This window comes from Tyto alba, unplaced genomic scaffold (assembly GCF_018691265.1).
Source record: "Tyto alba isolate M040663 unplaced genomic scaffold, T.alba_DEE_v4.0 Super-Scaffold_49, whole genome shotgun sequence".
Lineage (NCBI taxonomy): Eukaryota > Metazoa > Chordata > Aves > Strigiformes > Tytonidae > Tyto > Tyto alba.
Window position 1 is genome coordinate 524,455 of NW_024881325.1, and position 20,587 is coordinate 545,041.

At 33.8% G+C, this 20,587-nt stretch overlaps 1 protein-coding gene across 12 annotated transcripts in view; it reads left to right on the forward strand.

The window, feature by feature from the left end:
• ATP2B2 (ATPase plasma membrane Ca2+ transporting 2) overlaps positions 1–20,587 on the forward strand; it is a 430,835-nt gene that overhangs the window by 327,421 nt on the left and 82,827 nt on the right. For 8 of the 12 annotated variants that reach the window (XM_032995794.2, XM_032995804.2, XM_032995798.2 and 5 more), the window contains 4 exons: positions 7,484–7,609; positions 10,979–11,071; positions 17,315–17,356; positions 19,095–19,259. In XM_032995794.2, coding sequence (XP_032851685.1) covers positions 7,484–7,609; positions 10,979–11,071; positions 17,315–17,356; positions 19,095–19,259 — 426 coding nt within the window. The remainder of the gene's footprint in view (positions 1–7,483; positions 7,610–10,978; positions 11,072–17,314; positions 17,357–19,094; positions 19,260–20,587) is intronic. The other 4 variants (XM_032995802.2, XM_032995797.2, XM_032995803.2 and 1 more) reach the window with 2 other exon arrangements.

Below are 20,587 nucleotides of genomic sequence, written 5' to 3' on the forward strand. Positions count from 1 at the left end.
CCTGCAGGAATTCTGCAGTGCAAATCCTGTTCAAATATAAAATCAGATAATTAGTTGACTGACTATGAGACTATGACTGTTTATTTTTGTAACTTATGGAATTAAGGTCTGGTAAAAAACCATCAGATTTTGCTCAAAAGGTAGGTGTATGAACTTAAGATGGAGTAATTGCTAATGTTATTTGTGGACTTGCCATTGCTACAGACTTCATGTTACAAAACCACCATGTTAATTTTAACTTTAGCAAGCTTCAAGCATCTTTCTGCCTGAAACTGTGTTAAAAACTATTTTTTCAATGACATAAAAAATTCCTATCACTTTTGAGAATAAAACAGCAAAACAAATTTCTTTTGCTCTTTTAGGAAAAAAATTCCTTTGATTTATTTAAGAATATTCTGATTTTTATTTATTATATTATTTATTAATGTTTTTCCTGCAGTGTCCCTGCCAAGTCTATCCCTTTTGCTGTTCATGTCGTAAAACCCCAAGTTTTTCCAAGTTATAAATGTCTGAAAAATGTGTTTGCACATGCTTGGTAGAGCCTAATAAAGATTAGCAAAGTAGCTGCAAACTCTGAAGGCTGCATTCATGCAGAGAAAATACAATGAAGAGCTCAGCATTTGCAGGCAACACACATACAGAAATGCTGAATAGTGAGGACAGTGCCACTTTTGAATTCTTGGTGTCCCTCTGGCTCCTTGATGTACTGTAAGGTAACTTAAGAAAGTGTTCTGACTTTCATAAGTAGTGTATGAAACTACTGACTGTTATTTTTGCTACATTTACAATAATTTGATTTATCCCAGTCATGCAGATATTTAGGCTTAACTTCATTTTAGATGAAGGATTCTCTTTGAGAGGCTTTCCAGTGTGTAAACAGGGAGGCCTGCAGTGATATTATGAAGAAGGGTAGCTCGGTGTTGTTGTTCCTAACAAAATTGGTAATCCAATGTTGTCCTTGAAATATTTGTGCATTTTTTTGCATTTCTTTTTTCTTAGATGATAGTTGTACTGTTTTGTAAATATAACTTCATAACAGGCACAACAATTTTCATTTTAAAGAGGTGGTTTTAGTAACGATACTTTCTTATAGAAAATTTTATCACAAAATGTCATAGACTTCTGTCAATTAAAGTCCCCTGTTGAATTCTGGAGGCTTTCTGATTACAAAGTTTCCATTGATTTGTGTACTCTCTCATATTCCTAAATTGAATTAGATCTTTTCAGATACCCATAAATTTCAGTTTCAACTATGAAGAAACATGAAGGTATTGCCATGAAGGTATTGCCATGAAAGAGAAGAGAAAGGGAGAGCAGACAAGTTAGGAGAGAAGATGTTTTCCTCTTGCTCCCCAAAACTCAAATTTCTTTGCTATAAGGAGAGAAATTTGTCTTTATGTTTTTATTGCAGAGTTAAATAAAGTTTTTACTCTCTATTTTTCTATATTATTATGTAATCTCTATTGTGATTACAAAGAAGGTCAAGAATTAATGTAATATTTTAAAAAGCACTGCACACGCCTTTGTTCCATATTTACACTAATGAATGTGTGTTAGAAAATCCCTGAACTCTGTTTGCTCAGGAGCAGAGTTGATGATTTGAGATTTTATCATGCAAAAAGCTACCTTCTATAGATACAGTGCAAGGTTTAATCCCAATGATGCAGGAGCTGATGTGCCCACTGGAAATTGTTAGTAATCCAAAAACCAAAAACTTGGAAACCGCTATGTGTTTCAGGGTGGGTTTGACCTGGTTTAAAAACTGAGTTCCTGTTGGACCTTAGCCAAGACCTGTATTTTTACAGAACTTGTTTAAAGAAAAAACAAACCCAAACCAACCCCCTGCAAAAATGTCAAACAGACCTTAAATTTTCCTCTTATCTTTGCACCTGAAGACATCAATAAGTTATCTCCAGGTAGGCTTTTGGAATTGAGACAAACATTGTCAGGATGTTGCTTGCCACTGTTCTCCTTTAATCATACGTTGGAAATGAAAACTGTTCTTGACAGGGGAATAACTGAAAAAAGGTAACACTTGAATTGCAGCCACAGTTTGTTTTGTGAGTCTAGATTTGGTGAAAGATAAACACCCTGAATCAGGAAGTGTTATTTTCACCATTGGCACTTGAAGCAACATTTTTAATATTCAATCAGTTTCAATGACATAATTAAACTAAATGAGTTTCTGTGCTTAATGTCCTGTTTAATCATCCAGATAGTCATTTACTGTACTTGAGAAGCAATTCTAAGAGTATAAGTGCTGACTAAACCAGATGTTCATTTCCATCTGTATATAGCACATTTGGTACCACCTAGGAAGGCAGAAATGAAAATACAGACTCCAGTGTACCTGAGACCAGAAGCAGCAGCTTCTCTTCTATAGTTCCACTGTACTTCTGTCTAAAACATTTTCCTTCTTTTAGTTCATTAACAGAGATTTGCAGAGTTCATTAGCAGAGATTCTGATGCCATGGCATGAAAAGTCATCAGCTTAAACGAGGCTGTGTTGACATTAAATATCTTTGCAATGAGCATGGCATGTATCAACCAAGAGATGAAGACAGCTTGGGTAATGAAACTCACTGCTACTCGACTGTCTTGATTGAAGCTGATGTGCCCTTTAAGTTTTGTGTAGTTCAAAGTTCACAGAAATCTGTGATTCCTAAATACAGCATTTTTGAATGTGAGTCTAGCCTCAATATTGCACACAGTATTTTGGGTTATTGTGTATTGTAACAGTTAACATGGTCAAAAATACCTTCTGAGGCTTACTGCTTAAAACTTTTTTTTCCAGGTATTTAGATTAATTTGATTATGGTACAAGAGTTACATAGAGGGCCTCACCTACTGTAATTCTCACTGAACTGAGACTGACAGAACATTACTTTATCCTAAGCTGACTTTTACAAATGTGTATTTCTGTCAGTGTGCAACAAGTGTTTGAAACAATGCAAAGGGAGCTTATTCAAGAACAAATAAACAAAAGAAATCTCTTGGACTTGGTGCTTTGTTAGGTTTTGGAAATCAAAAGGAAACTTGATTAAGGAATCTGGTCAGTTACTGCCTAAAGGAAAAATAGTACTGATTCTGTCTTAATTCCCTGCCAGAAAATACTCTTAGCTGGTGTTGTAGCAAAGCAGAAGTTTTCAGAACCGAGCAACTAATTTTAAGTTCCAAATTATTTGGATATGTTGAAATTACTTGTAGATGATTTTATTTTTCTAGAAAACTGTTTTTTGCATAGACAAAATTCTGGTGTTTGGTTCACTTTATTGTTGACTTCAGTTACTTCTTAATAATTGCAGTGACTACAATAGTTTAGATATGCTGATAGAGAATTTTTGTTCACCACAAGTTTGCTGGAAGTAGCAGAAGAGTATTAAACTCCCAAACGGGCATGCTCTGGTTTTCTTTTCTTGTTTTTCAGCCCTATTTCAAATCTATTTCACCAGTACTATTACTAGATTTGGGGGTTTCTGAGCAGTCTCATGTTCAGTTGCATTTTTGTCTCAAAGATATGTGCTGTAATAGGTTCCTTATCTAATCTGTTTATCTCTTCTCTACTAAACTAGACTTTCTATCTTGAAATATTTACCAGTTATCAACTTCAAATTAAATACTCAGCATATTAAAAAATGTGTTTTACTAATATTGAAAAAATTAGTCTTCAGAAGGAAAGGAGTAGCATTGTTCAACATGAAGTTGAAACACCTGCTTAGTGTACAGATAAGTGAAAAACATGCATTCGTTCCAGAATTCCATTTATATAACAATAGGTGATTGAAGTCATAGAGTGCATTTCTTTATTCAAGCTAATATAATACCATTTAAATAGTGAAATTGTCAGAGTTGGGTGGGATGAGGTTCGGCTCTTTGGTTTAGCTTAGATGCTGTAGAATTTTTCCAGTAGTCCTAGTGGAACATAATCTGATGATAAATTAGTACCTGCTCTAAAACATGCTTTTGTATGCACTTTAACAGTTTTGAATTATGTTTTACAAGGCTAACGTTAAGAAAAGATTTCAGAAAAGCCGTTTAAGTTAAGACGTTTTTGCCTTTTCCAGATATGCAGAAGTAAGCTTGAAATCTGGTAGTGCATGTTGTCTTGATAACGCTGGTTTTGAAACATAGGTGTGCATGCCATTTTCAGAGGCTGTATCAGCTTGCTTTGGTAGTTCAATACAGAAGATGCCTTCAAAACAAAACACAGGGATACTAAAAGCAAGTTCTTAATTAAAATATATTTTAAATGGTGTTACATCTTTAAAAGAGTTTCCTCTAAATTTCTGAGTTGTTTTAAACAATTTCTGTTTTGTCTGAACCAGTACAGCCAAGCCTATTCTGTTTTTTAAAGATCTTTTCTGTTCCTGTAGGCTTGAATGTAACTTGTTTTTTTGTTGTTTGGGTGGTGATCCTGATTTCATGTTTGTGATGTTTTGCTCTATCCAATTTTATATCGGAAAGCCATTGGAACATTTCTCAATGCAATGAGAAGGTCTGTTGCTTTTTTTTTTTTTTTTTTTTTAAAAAAACTACATCTGACCATTAGTGCATTTTTGTTTTTATTTGGCTTCTTTCTGATGAAATTTTCCTAGTGGTCTGATGAGATATTTATGCTTTCAAATTAGGCTTAGTGTTGACAGATGTTCTCTCTGTTCTGTGTTTCTGTTTTCCTTTTAAGAACATGAGAAATTTTGCTTATTTAGAGAAAGACATTGTGATTATAAATACATAGTTACAGTGCTTAGTTTGTTCAAGGACAGCAACTGGATGAGCAGTAATAAGAAAATGGGATTTTTTAAAAAATTGGGTAGCAAGTGTGTGTATATATATATCAATCTATTTAAGGATGCAGGTCCATGTATCTTTCCTTTTTCAGCTTTCGAGATAACTCAACAAAATGGATATGTGTAGATAAGGATGAACCCAATAAAGTGTTTTTTAAAAAGAAAGGGGAGAAAGAATCTTTCCAGGCCATGGAGGTTTAGTAGGTCTGAATGCCCAATAACATAATTTTCTACTACTAAAGGATAAAATATAAAATCTCTTTTCCCCATGGGAAATTAATTATATTCTCCATTTGCTCAATGCAACAGGCTCACAATTCAGTTGGTTAAAAGCTATTTTGCAGGAGTTTGCAGAAAGCTTGTTTGAAGATTTTCCTTTTTTTACTATGGCATCAGGTGTGCCCTGCTGTGTCACATCTCAGAACTACAGACATCAGTGAATGACTTCACTTTGGTTTTCAAATATTGAGTGGTAGTTAATGATGGTAGTGGGTAAGTGATAGGGGCAAGATAGTTGAGAATAAGCATACTAGAATTTTTACATTAGCCACAGAATTGCTTAGGACAACTCAGTTAATGATCCTACCTAATCCATGCTGTTACAGAATGAATGAAACAGTGATGTCTTAAGGAAGGTAAATGGAGAACCTTACATTTATGGCAAACTTGATATTTGTAGAGCAGTATAATTTAACTTCTAAAGTGAGGTGGGGATCTAAGGAACAATAGATTAAAACCCAGCAAAGAATAGTAGTTGGTCACAAATATTGCAGTGATGAGGCAAAGAGTAAAGTGAGTATTATAGGCAGTATAATTGGGTTATTACCACAGTGGTCAAACTGTATAGTGGACTTAAAGACTCTTAAACTAAAAAATAGCTTCAGAACAAGAATAAAAATTCTCTCTCCATGCCACTCTCCAAAGGAAAATGTAATTACTGGACTGTGTTCTGATTACACCTGGTCTCATTCTTCTGACGTCCCACAGCTGAAAGCTTGGAATAATGACTTGTGTTAAAATATAATTTATTTTAAACTATAGCACCTAGGATTAAAAACAATTGTTAAAGAGTAGAGTACTTGCTGAACAAGTTCTAGTTAGCCATGTGTCCATCTATAGTTCACTTGGAGTTATAAACTTGGAATTCACGTTTGCCTTTTTTGTATGATCTTCCTTCTCAAGGCTAACAGTTTGTGTGTTACAGTCTATTTTAATAGTTTCCAAACTACTAGTACTTCAAATACAGGAAAGATTATTAAAAAAAATTCAATCCCAGTAAACTTTCAATCCTAGCTTGCTATGTCAACTTTGTGTTCTCACACTCACCTACACTTAATAGGCATAACATAATTTTCTACTACTAAAGGATAAAATATAAAATCTATTCCAATTAATAATTTATCTATCAGTACTTTCTGGTCATTATGTCTTTGTTTTTCATCTGTTTCATAGGAGCACTTCTGAACTGCTTTGTATCTCTTAAAATTCACTACCTGCTAAGAATCTCTCTCTTCAAACATTTTAATATTACTTCTGTAATTAACTTTTTAGATTAAGATTTTGTCACCATATAAAATGATGAATCAGTCATTTGATGCCATCCTTGACACATTTGTTCCTATGCTGCAATGACAGGTTTTTTTAATAAGCTTTTAGTAACTGCCCTTAAATACATGCCATAACAATAGGTTGTTCTTCAATTTCAAACTTTTTTTAGAAATGGCCAGTGTGCATTTCAGAGTCTGATCTTTTACAAATCATGTTATAAAGTCTTTTCAAAATGTAAATTAGAATACTTTTGTTTGCTTCTAGAAATTTCTATTTGTTTGTGTTTGCACAACTCACAACAAAAGGTTTCTAAGAGGCTGTGATCTTAGATGGACCTAGCATTCTGTTCAGTAAAGGAATAGGAGCTGTAAATAAGCAATTTCTATACAATAAAGCATGAAATATTTCTCAAATAGAATTTAGGTAATATAATTATATAATTAGTGAGATAAACAAACGATCCTTCTCAGAAAAACTTAATTGTGTATTTTGATTTGGTTTAGAGTAACAGAAATCTCTGTATGTACTGAATTTGTTTTCAAGCATATGTCAGATTCTTTTTGCTATTGGGGTATCTCCTGATTTAATTAAATATCCCCTTGAAGATTTTCTCTGTATTAATTTTTCAAGTTTGAAGATTTGAAATTGTCTTCAAAAATAATTTTTCTATGCCTGTAAATCGACTGTAACTGAGAAAGATGAGAGAAATTGCACACATATTTTCACTTCATTTATGCAGTAGTATTCCATGTACAGTCAGCGTAATCTTGAGTCACAGAAGAACGCTTGCAACACTTTAAAAAATATATTTAAAATTACAATCATTAATTGTGTGAAGCTGAACAGTTATTTTCTAAGATTATGTAAACTTGGTTAGGGGCAACATTTCTATTACAATGGGAATCTGATGTGTGTGGTTAATTGATGCGTAGCCCAAGATTTACAATTAAGCATCCATTCTTGGTTGAGAATAATATACAACAATAGGGATTATTTTTGGTATGTAATTATGTTGGCCTCAATACAGATTTTTAAAGTGTAACAAATCTCTCTCGGTACTATAGTAAAAATCTTACATAAAATATTTAATGGTTGTTATTTTCATTTGTTTTTTTTAACTATACATAACTTATATTATGTATTTTCAGGTACTCACGTCATGGAAGGCTCTGGACGAATGCTTGTAACTGCTGTGGGTGTGAATTCTCAGACGGGCATCATCTTTACTCTGCTAGGTGCTGGAGGAGAAGAAGAAGAAAAGAAAGATAAGAAAGGTAAATTTCACAAAACATAAGGATGCTCCTAAGAAAGCTCTTGGGCTTTGAGTAGCCAGAGTTCTCCATTCTTGACAAATAAATACAATTTTTAAAACTTCCTTTTTTGTATACATTTTTGTCATTACATGTCACACAGAAAAACAGCAAAAGCTGTTAACCAATAAATACATTGGATAACAAGATGTTTTTCCAGTGTGAAATTGCAGACTCTCAGTTTGTAATTAAATGCAAGGGAATACATGGGCATACTCCCATTGCCATGTCTTTACATAAATCCATACTCACCTAAAATTTGCAAAGGTTTTGCTCTTGTGCATTTACATCTATGTAATATATTTTTCAGAAGAAAAACCCCAAACCTTGGCCATGGAAATAGCGTATGTCTTTGAGCTTCAAAAATAAAAAAAAAAAGATGAGATGTGGCTTTTTGCTAACCTAGTTGTTTAATGTCAGTGAGTGACTTTAGAGGCATTGTAATTTCTTAAGGAGTAAAGGTCAAACTAAGAATAGTAAAAGAGAAGAACGTAGCGGTAAATGTTAACAGAGTTTAACTTTGACGCTGTGTATCGGTTAATGAAACCAAGAAGTCACTTCAGACTTTTCATCTTATTATAGTGTGATGTCATAAGCAATTGCTAATTTATGGGTTGCCTGCTAAGCAGAAACATGATTTAACGTGTGTCCTTTCCAGTTTTTGTTCATACATTCTTGTAAATTGTTCAAGTCTACTTTCCGAATTTCATTCCAAGTTTGTTCTAAGAATATTTACCTTTCAGATATAATTAGCGGCCAATTAATACAGATTTTTTTTAGACATTGTCACTCTTTTTAGTGTTTTTTCACAATTAATAAAAACGAGTAGTTGCAGCTTTACTGAATTTGTTACTTAGTATCTGTCAGACAGTGTGATTCCACCTTTTTTTAATTTTCATCCTTTTAATTTGAAGCTTCGGATAGGAAGGCCAAATTCAAATGGTTTTCATGACCTACAGGTTCCATTTTTGAACATGTTCAACAAGTGGTTGCATTTGAATCCATGTTTCTCTGAGGAAATCCCTTTTTACTTGATGAGAGACTTTATGAAATGTTTACCATTTAATTTCTACACAGAAATGCACAATACCTGCTAGGCGTGGTAAATTCTGGGAAGATTAAAAGGAGAATGGTGAAAACTTGCCAAAGTAAAACTCTTTCACGTCAGGCTAGTTTTGAAAAATACCTTAGAGTCTAATCTCACTACCATTAAGAGGAAGACTCCTTGAAACAGACCTTTTTTGATCTGGCAGCATTTGTTTTGGCAGAGCCTAAGGATATTGTAGGTGAGAAGGAGCAACTCCAGTGCTGGTTTGAAGGTGACAGCCGCTTGCCCCGAGGCCCGGTGTGTAGCTGGGTTGGCTTCCTCTGGGTGTTGTTTTGCTCAGGACACCGGTGATTCATGTCTTAGTGTGGATAGCCTTGAAAGACAGGGAAAGAGAAATGGGAGATAGCAGAGTAATGCACTGCACTGTGGTCGTAACTTAGTACCCAGAGCCAGATTCTTACAGAGGTGTGTAAGAACTTCTTGTGCAGACACTGAATCTAATGGGGTACAGCTACAATAGCAAGAAAATTCCATCACATTTTTTAACGTTGCTTGCAGCTTTGTGCTAGTGCAGAGTGCCTGGGAAGAGCTGGTAGCAGACTGAGGCCCAAACTCAGATCATGTCCTCTCATAATAACCTGCAATTCTCTGAAATCCTGCCAATCATAAATGTCTGTTTCGGTCTTATATGGGTGTATGCTTTTATTGTTCATTAACATCTTGTAAAAATCATCATGCAGGTGTGAAACAGGAGGATGGACATCAGCTTCCAGGTAGAGTAAGAACTGTACCACATCAAATGAAAGGATGAGACTTTTAGCCAGCAAGCTTTGGTGCAAATCAGGGTTGAACTAATGATTAAAATAATTGTCTTTGAATCAGTCCAGTTAAATTAAAGAGTAATTTGAAATCAACGGGCTTGTTCGTGGCAAACTTTTAAGTATGCACGCATTGTTGGTGTTGCAAATCTTAATGCTAAGCTTGAATAATCAGTTATTCTCCAGAGGTAAATTACAGTATATTAAATGTTGGAATACATGACTTGCTGTTAGCAGTTCATGCTGTGCTGGTTAGTACGAGTATCCAAATGGAATAAAAAATAAGCATGAGTAACCAAGACAGTTTAAGTTATTGCCATCACAGTAATCAAATTTGCAATTGAAATTTTCATGAATGTGGTTACACTGGGTGTGTTTTTAAATCCTGTATGCTGTTTATTTTCTTCTCCCAATTTACCCTTTATAAATAAAACAAGACCATTTTTCTTGAATAACAAACCAGTACAGTGTGAAACAGTCACTGTGGGTCAAGTACTGAAAAAGTTCAGAAGTCTTGATAAGGTTTCATTGTAGGACTTCTGTGTTCTATTGAGAACAGCTAACCAACAGAAATAAAACAAAACTTATCTATTATTTGTAAAGACTAATTTTCTGAAATCTAGTATAAAAAACATAATAAAATAATAAAACCTTCCTTGAGTTTTTCACCTTCCAGTTTGAAAAGATTTTTTGACCAATTTTTCTAATATGCGGATAACTGCTGAGAACAAAGAGGATTTTCTGTTCTGATTTTTTTTTTTTTTTTGTTAAAAATTTCACCACAAAACTGGCAATTACCTAATGTCTATTATTTGGATTTGAAATAAGTCCTCGACACTATATTTGTCATTTCCACATACAATCTTGAAAAGTGTAATGTTTCTACTCAGATCAATGTGCGTATTAACTAAGCTATGGCAGGACATAGATTGAGCCCATATTAGACTGGGATGTATCGGTAATAATATTTCGTAATATGCAACATTACATGAAATGCAAATTATGTAATGCTGTATATACTATGTAGTATGCTGCATATTTTAAAACTACCCATGCATTGTGTAAATTCATTAATTCAAGAGAAATATTTTAACCAATTTAATACTTGCATAACATCATATAAAAAAAAAGACACATAAAAGGATCAAAGCAATGTACATAGTACTGTATAGTCAGTCCTCACCAACGTTGTTAACTGTTAAATGTCTATCATATTTATTTATTTTATTATTATTATTATTCCACATATGAGTTTTTACCTTACTTTGTAACACCTTTGTAATGACTTTTTGCTTTTGAAAGTTATGTTAATTAATTTAAAACAGATTGATTTTGGAGAAAACAAAGGCATAGTACTCCATAAGTGTTTTTTGTTTTGTCATGTGCATTTCTTCATGTTGTTCTTGCTGTTATTATTTATTTATTTGTTTCTTTATTTATTTTTTTTTATCCATTATTGCTCAGTAGATTCTTCCCATCCCTCCTCCCGCCCTCCTTCAGCTACAGATGGTGCAACAGGTGCAAATGCCACTGGTAATGCAAATGCCAGCTTAGTCAATGGTACGTCAAGAACACCTAGCTTGTTTTATTTGATAGATTTCTCTCCTGACTGTATATGATTCCCTCTTCCTTTTATGAACAGCACAGATGTTGTATGTGCATGTGATTACCCTCTGAGAGATCCTACTCCATAAACTACAGTAGCTTATAAGAGGTGCCACAAAGATGCTGCAACTTATTTACTTCATTCGCACAGAATTAAACATGAGAGAGGAAGTAGAAATTATGATTTGTTTGCCATTAATTAAAACTGCAATTAAAAGAAAACTTCTGAGTAGCCTTTATGTTAGGTTTCATTGTAAAGCCCTTTATGTATTTGTCAGCATAGATCTGAAGAAAACCATGGTAAGTGGGTTATATGTTATTTTCTTCTGATATGGCACTCTCATAAGTAGTCATACAGTCTTCATGTAATTCTGAGAAATAGTGCTGGGATCAGGAATCTGGCTCAATTTCAACTAACAGTGCGTAAGGAGTAACTTTTGCTGCTCTGAGCATCTTTTTTGGAAGACACTGACTGAAAAGTTACATTTGTGGATGTTTGCATATGCCCTTAGAGAGTGATCATCTAATGAGCTTGCCCATACTTACTAAAAAGAAAAAACCACAACTACTACTGTAGTCAGCTTTGACTGTCTCTTAGTACAGATTCTTGACCCCACTTCTTAGCATGCAGATATTTCCGTCTCTCTCCTAATAGTCTAATTCCAGTATTAAATGGAATGGGTCAATATTGTTCTAGGCATTGGCTGTATTTTTTTGATAATCAGATACATTAGTTTTTATTTGCCATATTTCCTCTTGTACAACACTAATAATACTGACAATAGTAATTCTTCTTTTCATCATGCTGGTGATAATTTTTTTTTTTTTTCCATATAGGTCGGTAGTTGTTGCATTAGGAATGTGAAACTAGAGTTTCTGACATAGCAATATCAGGTACTAAACAAGTACTAAGACTTACTAGCATAGTATCTTATTTAAAGCAATGACATAGGGAATCTCTGAGCCTATTTTAAAATAATTTTATTGTAATTTAAATGAAACATATAACCAGATTTAAAACTTTACTCCTGCACATTGTGAGTTTGCTGGAAGACTAGGATTTACAGTGTCTACATCTCACTGCATGACAGGAACCTCCATCATCCTAGGTCCAACACCACATTTTCAGACTCCTTAGAGACCAAGAACCCAGAAATTAATGATGAATATTTCATTCTTTATGCTCTATCATTCTACTGTGTTGTGTGTAAAACAGGCATATGCATACAACAAAGTCTTACCAGACACCCTCCTTCAATCCCACTGGAGACAACGGTATTACATTTATGCTCAGTCCTGCAAGCTGCTGAGTACTAAGTTAAGCATCTGCCTATGTGCTTTGCTGGATGGGAACCACTGCTCAGCAAGGTGCAGATATGAGTCCAAAGTTGTTCTAGCTTGGTCTCTCTCTTAGCAAGTTTTAGTTGCCTGGTAAATAGCTGTTGTGTTTGGTCTTAATGCCTGAACGTGATACAGAAATTGAGTTCCAAGGGATAATATATCAGTGTCTTAAGTAAGGATGTGATGTGATCCATCATTTTCTCTCCCAGCAGAAACAATAGTTCCCGTCCCTTTATCTTGGAGTTGAGATACATACTTAATTCTTGTCAGTGCACAAAATGTAGAAGTCAATTTTTTGTGCAGCTGAGTATGGTTTTGCTCTTAACTCTTACAAAGTGAGGCAGTTGAATTAATTCTGCAGATCTTTGATCAACATGAACAGAAGATACTTTCCACAATCCAACTTATCTGACATTGTGTTCAGAGGAGAACCAAGACTTGGCAAGTAGAGTCAGATCTGAGTGCTGATTTCTGTTTATACTGTACATGTTTCTGGTTAGCAGTGACAATGAGTTAGAGAATACACTAGGAAGAAATGAAGGAAAAAAATAAGGTCTAAAGCAAGGAGACCACGTTCACGTAGATATTTTCCAGTCTGCATGAAATTAATTTTTTCAATAATGTCTGAGAAATCTCCCTGAGATGGGTCTTGAAACAAGCACTTTTACCTAAAGTCTAATACTTCTCTGTAGAAAATACCTTCAATTAAGGAAAAAATGTTATATACTTGAATAAGTACTTAGCTCAGGAAATGCTACAGCTTGTTACTTGAAAATCAACACATTATCATTTCAGATAAAATATTATTATTGTCTTAGTTGTCAATATATTGTTGACGCAAAAGAAGTATTTTGTTTTCAGTCAATGAGCTTATAGTGATAAATTAATACAAATTTGTGAAACAGCATGTTTGTTATCTGCTGTATCAAAGGAACTGTTATAAATGCTGTCGGGTTCTAGTAGTTGAGATTAAAATACATAATTTTTTGACTGTCTCTTTGTTAAGACTATGGACAATATGTTCAGTTTTTAAAAGTTTACAAGTTAAGTTTATAAGCAGATCAGAAAATTTTACAGAAAGGTTGTAATTAATGAAAATTTATCTTATTTTAAAGAATTGTATTTAGAAAAGGTAAATTTTTTAAAAGAAAATATGGGAAGCAGCAGTCATTATTTACAGCTTCGTTAACCCAAATTTTACTTCCTTAGAGAAAGGACTGCTTATCGTTGTCCAGTAGAATACTACCCAATTCCTAAATCAGGATTTCCATGTTGGGTTGTTGGGTTATTTCTGGCATTTGGTACTTACAGAATTTGTTACTTAAAATTATATTCTGATGTAGAAATACCATACCAGACTCGGAGAAATGTCTCAGCTGAAATACTTTACATCTACTGTTAATTCTGTCAATTCTGGAATATGTACCCTACTGTTCAATTCCTGCAAAGCAATATGTAGTTTTAATATATTTTTGAGCATTTTCTGAATTGTAAGTGAAGTTATTTAGTTGACTGCATAGAAGAATTATCTAAAACTTCCTATCTGATACAGTGGAATCAGATTTATTCTTTTATAATTAACTTCTGTTTTACTAATGCATTGGCTCTGGTTTCACACTGCATGAAAGAATTCCTAATGATTCACTTCAAATATGTTTGACGTCACGTTTCCCCCTGTATGTAGATTTGCAGTGTGCGTCTGTTCTTACTATCTTCAGAGTATAGCTGACTTGGCATGAAGAGGGCTATAACTCATTTCTACTGTGAGATGAGACATTTTGGAAAGCCAGTAGGGTATTTTATATATTTTTTTTTTTTTGCTCCATCACAGCATATGAGAACATGACTCAGTTAGTTAGCTTCTTGGTTGATTCCAAGCAGTTCTTCCAGTGTACAAATAATTTCTAATGCCAGTGATAGGTCTTTGTTATCTGTCTCACTGACTCTTCATAAAGGGCTGGGAGAGGTAAAGCGGAGTCTTTTCTTGGAAAGTTTGTTTGGAGAAGTAACTGTCTTCTGGAGTAAGAACTTCAGCAGTAATGGTGCCATGGGTACATTCCAAAAGAGAACTTCTAGTAAGGCAAAGACAACATACAAAACATTTTATATTCAAATTCAAAACCTTCAAAGCAACTGCAGAATACAAGTCATACTAGGAGGCTCTATATTCTTTTCTTAAATCTTCTGTTTTTTCATCCTTGCTTAGAAAAGTGATAAAACTAAACTCATATTAATTATTCCAGATTTCAGGGCCCAAGCACTGTTCCTTTTACTTACTTTTTTCAAAAAATTAAAGAAGAAAATACCTGAAAAATTATGAAAAAGTATATTTTAAAATAATTATATATAAAACATTAATAAATAAGCATCCTTTTAATGCTTCTAAACAATGTACAGAGGTCAGAAAAAGGGGGATAGTATTTCTGGTCCTAGCACTAATTGAAAGGAGAAGGGATCTCTCAGCAGTAGTGATTCTATCATCTTAAATTATTTCCTCATTCATATTTTATAGCCAAGTGCAAGCTGGAAATTTTTTTGAACAGGAGGAAATAAATCCTTTACAGCATTCTTTAGCATAATTACCTAAATTACCTATTCTTTGTTACTCTATCTAAATAATTGGAATATAACTAGCTGTGATGACTTACACACACACACACACACCAGACAGTCCTCCAGTAACGTAAATGCAGTAGCTGCTGAGGTTGAGAATATATTTCCTAAATACCTATGTTTACATTGTTCTTAACAATTTTCCATTTTATGTACTGGTATTCGTAGGTAGCCAGGGTATATAAACTATTAGCATAATTCATTACAACAATTCTGATACCCCTATTAAATAGCAAATATCTATCATAAAGTTAAATACTTTGATTTGCATAGAAAAACCAATGTATTTTGTGTTTGCCATCTATGGAAGTCATGGTTTGGGATTTTTTTGGTTTTGTTTTGTTGTTGTGTTTTGTTTTTTTTTTTTTTAAGTTGAAGAATCTTCAATTATACTGCTTTAAAGTTTTGGTTTGTATTCTGAAAAAAGAATTATAGAGCAGGACATGGAGCAGACTGTCTGGTCTGAGTTAATGTTTTCCAGTTCTTAAGGAAGGCTTTATCCTCTAGCCAGAAATCAGAATCTCTAGAGATGTTTTATGTCTTCCACTAATTTTATTAAAAAAAAACATTCTAAGAAAAACAGCTGTTAGGCAGATATGAACTTCAATTATGCAGCATCTGCAAAGATTTTAAAGGAAATTTCACAATGAAAATGAACTTGATTTTGTTCAGGTTCATAGATTCATGTGTCATGGCAAAATGTAAATATTTGGAAGACAGATACTGCCTTTTAAAAAAATTGTATTATAGCCAAGGTGGGAATAGAGTTAGAAATACAGACAAGTGATTGATGTTAAGTGGTTTACTTCAGCATACTTAGGCAATCCATCTGAGTACTGAGGTGACTGTATATAGTGAGACATTTTTTTCTTTACTGTAATTCTGTGCTTTTCAATTTCGTGGTGCCTGTGGCCTATTAGTACGGGGTGAAATGTTACGGTGATAAATTTATGACTGATTTGGCTATTTTTGCTCTTCTTGAGAGGGAAATTTTTAGTGATCCTCCCAATTACTGAAAATACAAACATGCAAGAAATGCATCTTAACCTTTCAATTTTGCTACTATTTATTCACAGCATAGAGTGAAAAAATTGATACATATGTTGAAGCATAATTTCTACTGATTTATTGTGCATGTCAGTACAGCTGTATTATTGCAGGGAGTCAGAAGAGCAAGACTTAACTGTCATATATTTTAATAAACTCTAGTGATACATTTCTTCTTAGAACGTGTCAAAAATCCTGTAAAGGTATTTTAACTATTAATTTTCCTTAGTGTTATTTTTCTTATTGTGAATTATAACTACAAAAAGAGAATGTCATCTGTTCTGAATGTAGTATTTATAAAACTCAGGTAGTCTTTTCCATAAGATAAATTTATATATCACTCTGAAAGTTTCATAAGGGATCCCACCAAGAAATTTTGAATACATTTCAAATTGTTTGCTGGTTATTCTGAATACTGAAGTTTTGTATGTTCTAATTTGTATTTTACCATTTTTATTTCATAAGCATTTTCAAATGGTATATATTCAGTTTAAAAAAAAAGCAAATAAGGACTTTGGTATGGTAAAACTATATGTAGGTAAAATATTAAATTGGAAATTACAGGTGCACTTGGCAAATCTTTCTTTAAGATAAATCTGAATATAGGATGATCACCTGGCACTTGTATTTACAGGAGTAAGTTGCTAAATAATACAGCTAAGTAGGGAAGATACAATTTTAAAATAATATCTGATTTACATTTCTGTATGTTTATATTTATTAAAAATTTTATTCATATTTTTTCTTAATTTTCTAAAATAACATTTTTAATTCTGGAATACATGAAGAAAGTCGAACTTTATACTGGTGTGTATGAAAGTTACACCTGTGGTTTTTTTAAAGACCCAGCTCTCTGAAATTTCAGTTCAGGAATATTATTAAAATTCTGCTTTCCACTAAATTCTTTTTCTTACTTTTTCCCTCTTAATTTTTGCAATTTGCTCAGAAATATGTGCTGGTATTTAGTATTTTACATGTTACAATACTGAACTTGACTGCAGTTCCTTGAATGTGTCCAGCGAAGTTGTCCATGTTTCTAAGTAAATGTATGGTAACAGTAGCTACTGATCATAAATAAGTATCTGTAACATGCTCATTACTTTGTCTGCCCTTTTTATTTAAATTCCCATTTTCATGTTCTGTCTTGGGTGAAGATTGTTTACTGTCTGTTGTCTGTTGAAATTTTTCATCATATAGGCAAAATGCAGGATGGGAATATGGAGAACAGCCAAAATAAAGGTAATCTTCTTTCATATTAAGGAGGTTGTGGATTTTGTTTTTATAATGTAGTTAAATTCTGTTAAAAAGTAGAATGAAAATTTGTGATTTGTGCCTGTGTGTAAAAATGGCCCTATTGTTCAAACAGCATGTTAAAAATACCCCAAACAACCAAACCCAACAGCAACAGAAAAAAAAAAAAAGCTACCAAAGAGATTGTGACTTACGGAATTTTGATATATCAGATATTTAGGATAGGAGAAGATCAGTACTTCTAATAAGCCATTTATAGATGATAATTTCATGTCACAAAGCTCATTTGAATTCATTTTTCTTGTGCAAGTTATGTATGGTCTGTACTGTTAGTGAATTTCCAACCCTGTTTTTGATATGTCTTGTCATCTTTGGTGTGTAATGGCATTGTACGGACATATTTTCTTCTGCAGGGAGAAGGTAAAGCAATAACAAAAAGAAACTTCAAAGCCAAGAGGTTATTTAGCAGTATAAAAGCGTATTACAAGGATAAATTACAGAAAGATTATGAATCTTAGGAGTTTCTTATTTAATGTACTATCTCGAGAAGAAATTGAAATAAATATTTTGCTTTCTCTGAAGACCCAGCTGTATGAGACACAGCTATCATGATTTCTTTAGATTATGCCAAATAAGTAAATTAAACTATAACTTTCTCTTCTCAGATAATACTAAAGTTTGCAAAGGTGATGGATCAGAAACCAAGTAGATAAACTCAGTGGTTAATGGTGCAAAACTATTAAATAAAATGATATTAAATAAATAGGTTTTAAGATTAGATAGATGAATTAGATTTCTAGGTCAGATAAACATGGTTTGTTACAACCTGTTCACAAATGTCAGAGCAAAGCTGTTTCATCTCATTCTATTTAATTTACTTATGTCTGTGTTCAATACAAAACAGACGCATACACATATATGAACTGGAATGTCGTTGCTTTTAAAAAACATGTCTTTCTCTTTTACACTAAAATAAAGTTTCCTTCTATTAGCAATAGCATTCTTTCAGGAAAGGAAGGTTTGGCCTTTATATTTTGTGTGCTTTTTATGGGGGAATGATGATGATATCACCACTGATGGCTAAATTACTTGAATGCTGAATGCTAAGGAAACTTCTGGTATTACCTAGAATAGTGGTTTGCAAAGTGTCACTGGTCACTGAGGTGCCCGTGCAGTCAAGAGAAGTGGCAAACGGATCACCTGTGGAATCACATTGCCTTTAAAATGTTTTCATTAAAAGTATGATTATAAGGGTGCATTGTAATCTGTGAGACATACTGAAATTTAGAGAAATATAGACCATCTGTTTGCCGAAGCATTTGAGATCTGCTATTCTAGGAAATCTGACAGTACCGATGTACTGTTACTTGCTAAGTAACTTGCAAGACATTAACTGATATATATGTGTATAACACAGAATGTCATTAGTGGCTTAAATAAATAAATATCTATGGTTTTCATGGGCTTGACAAATGGTGCAGTGCATATCCCCATAGGTATGGAGTGCACGTGGGTATGCTTGTACATTTGTACCCAGGCAGAACCCTACTGGCTCTCACAGGGGCACGTGTCTCCATGGGAGCAAAGTGTAATTCTGAGCATGGTTACGGTCACCTGTGTTGCAATCAGCCCCTGCAACCGGCGTTGCTGGTTGACATCAGTAAGTATCAACACTAAGATAAAAAGAATATAGTTTTGGAGTAACGGTTTTGTTCTGCATTACTAGCCAAGCAGCAGGATGGGGCTGCTGCCATGGAGATGCAGCCGTTGAAGAGTGCAGAAGGGGGAGAGGGAGATGACAAAGACAAGAAGAAATCCAACATGCACAAGAAAGAAAAATCTGTTCTTCAGGGAAAGCTGACCAAGCTGGCAGTCCAGATAGGCAAAGCAGGTATGACCAAATAGCAATGTGTTCTACTAGCAACAAAGGCTTTTAAAGCAAATTATTATTAAAGAGGATAGGCCTTTTTTACTGCAATATTTAGAAATAGGTCATCATAATACTCTTTTAAGGAGAGTATGTGGGATTGAAGATCTTTTATTCTTCTAAAACTTATCTTTGACTGTCAAGAAACCGGAAGTTTTGGGCAACTTGGATTGTAATGAATATTTGAATCAAAATGAAATGTAACTTTTCTCACAGTCAGTATTCCCAAGTGCAGTAATTGCATATTTGATTTCCTCTCCCCTTAGAACTTCTGAGTACACAGTTTCAGAATATCTAATTTCATCTCAAAATACCACTCACACAGTATTTCCCTCTTACGGATTCTGAAATCATTCTCTTCTCACTTAATATCCACGTTCTTGCCTTCTGCCCAAACATGACACATCTGTTGACTCTTGTATCCAGTACCATCTGGTCCCTACTGTTATAAGTAGCACTTCTTCTGCAACATCTAGGTAGAAAGTGAAAATCTTTCATAATAACATAATGTTCATTAGGTTCATTTTTTCCAGTGATATTAAAGAGATCTTGATCTCTATCCAGATCCTTGGCTGAGGCTGTACAACAGTCCTAACTTTACCTCTGTTCATCTCCTTTATCCTTCTTTACCAGTCTGATTTTTACCCCTGCCTTTCCTCTTACTCCTTTTTAAGTTCATTACACTTAGTTGATCACATAACCCCTTGATGCCACTTCTATCTCTTTGCCTGAACAGTGCATGATTTGGACTGTGTGGTTATCATCTCTTTAATATCCAGTTTCATGCTTTGCCCAGTTTCATGTTCCTCAAGCTTCTCTGCTTTGTTGCTAGTTGTACACCGGTATGCACTGATACAAAACCACTTCACTTCTCATGATCATTAATTTCTTAGATTAAGTACCTTCCTACATTGCCTTCTGATTATTACTCTCATTGGTATTTTGACAGGCATGTGAATATCACTTTTGAAGTAATTGTATAGGGATTTCTAACCATAGTGTGGCAAGTAATAAGAATTAAATTAATTAACCATTGCCTCTTTTGGTTTTTCTTTGTCATTGAGCAATCTATGGGGATGTCTTGCATTGTCATGAGTATTTGCCTGTACAATATTTTAATGGATTTTCCTTTATCCTCTGGCATTTAGCAATCTCCCTGACTCATCTGTTTCCTGTCAACTTTAGCATCCTTCAGCTGACCAATTTATTTTTCTTTAACTTCAGTTAAGACATTAAACTCATAGCATTCTCCTTCTCATTAGAGAGAAATTAATTTATTCTGAAATGCGGGC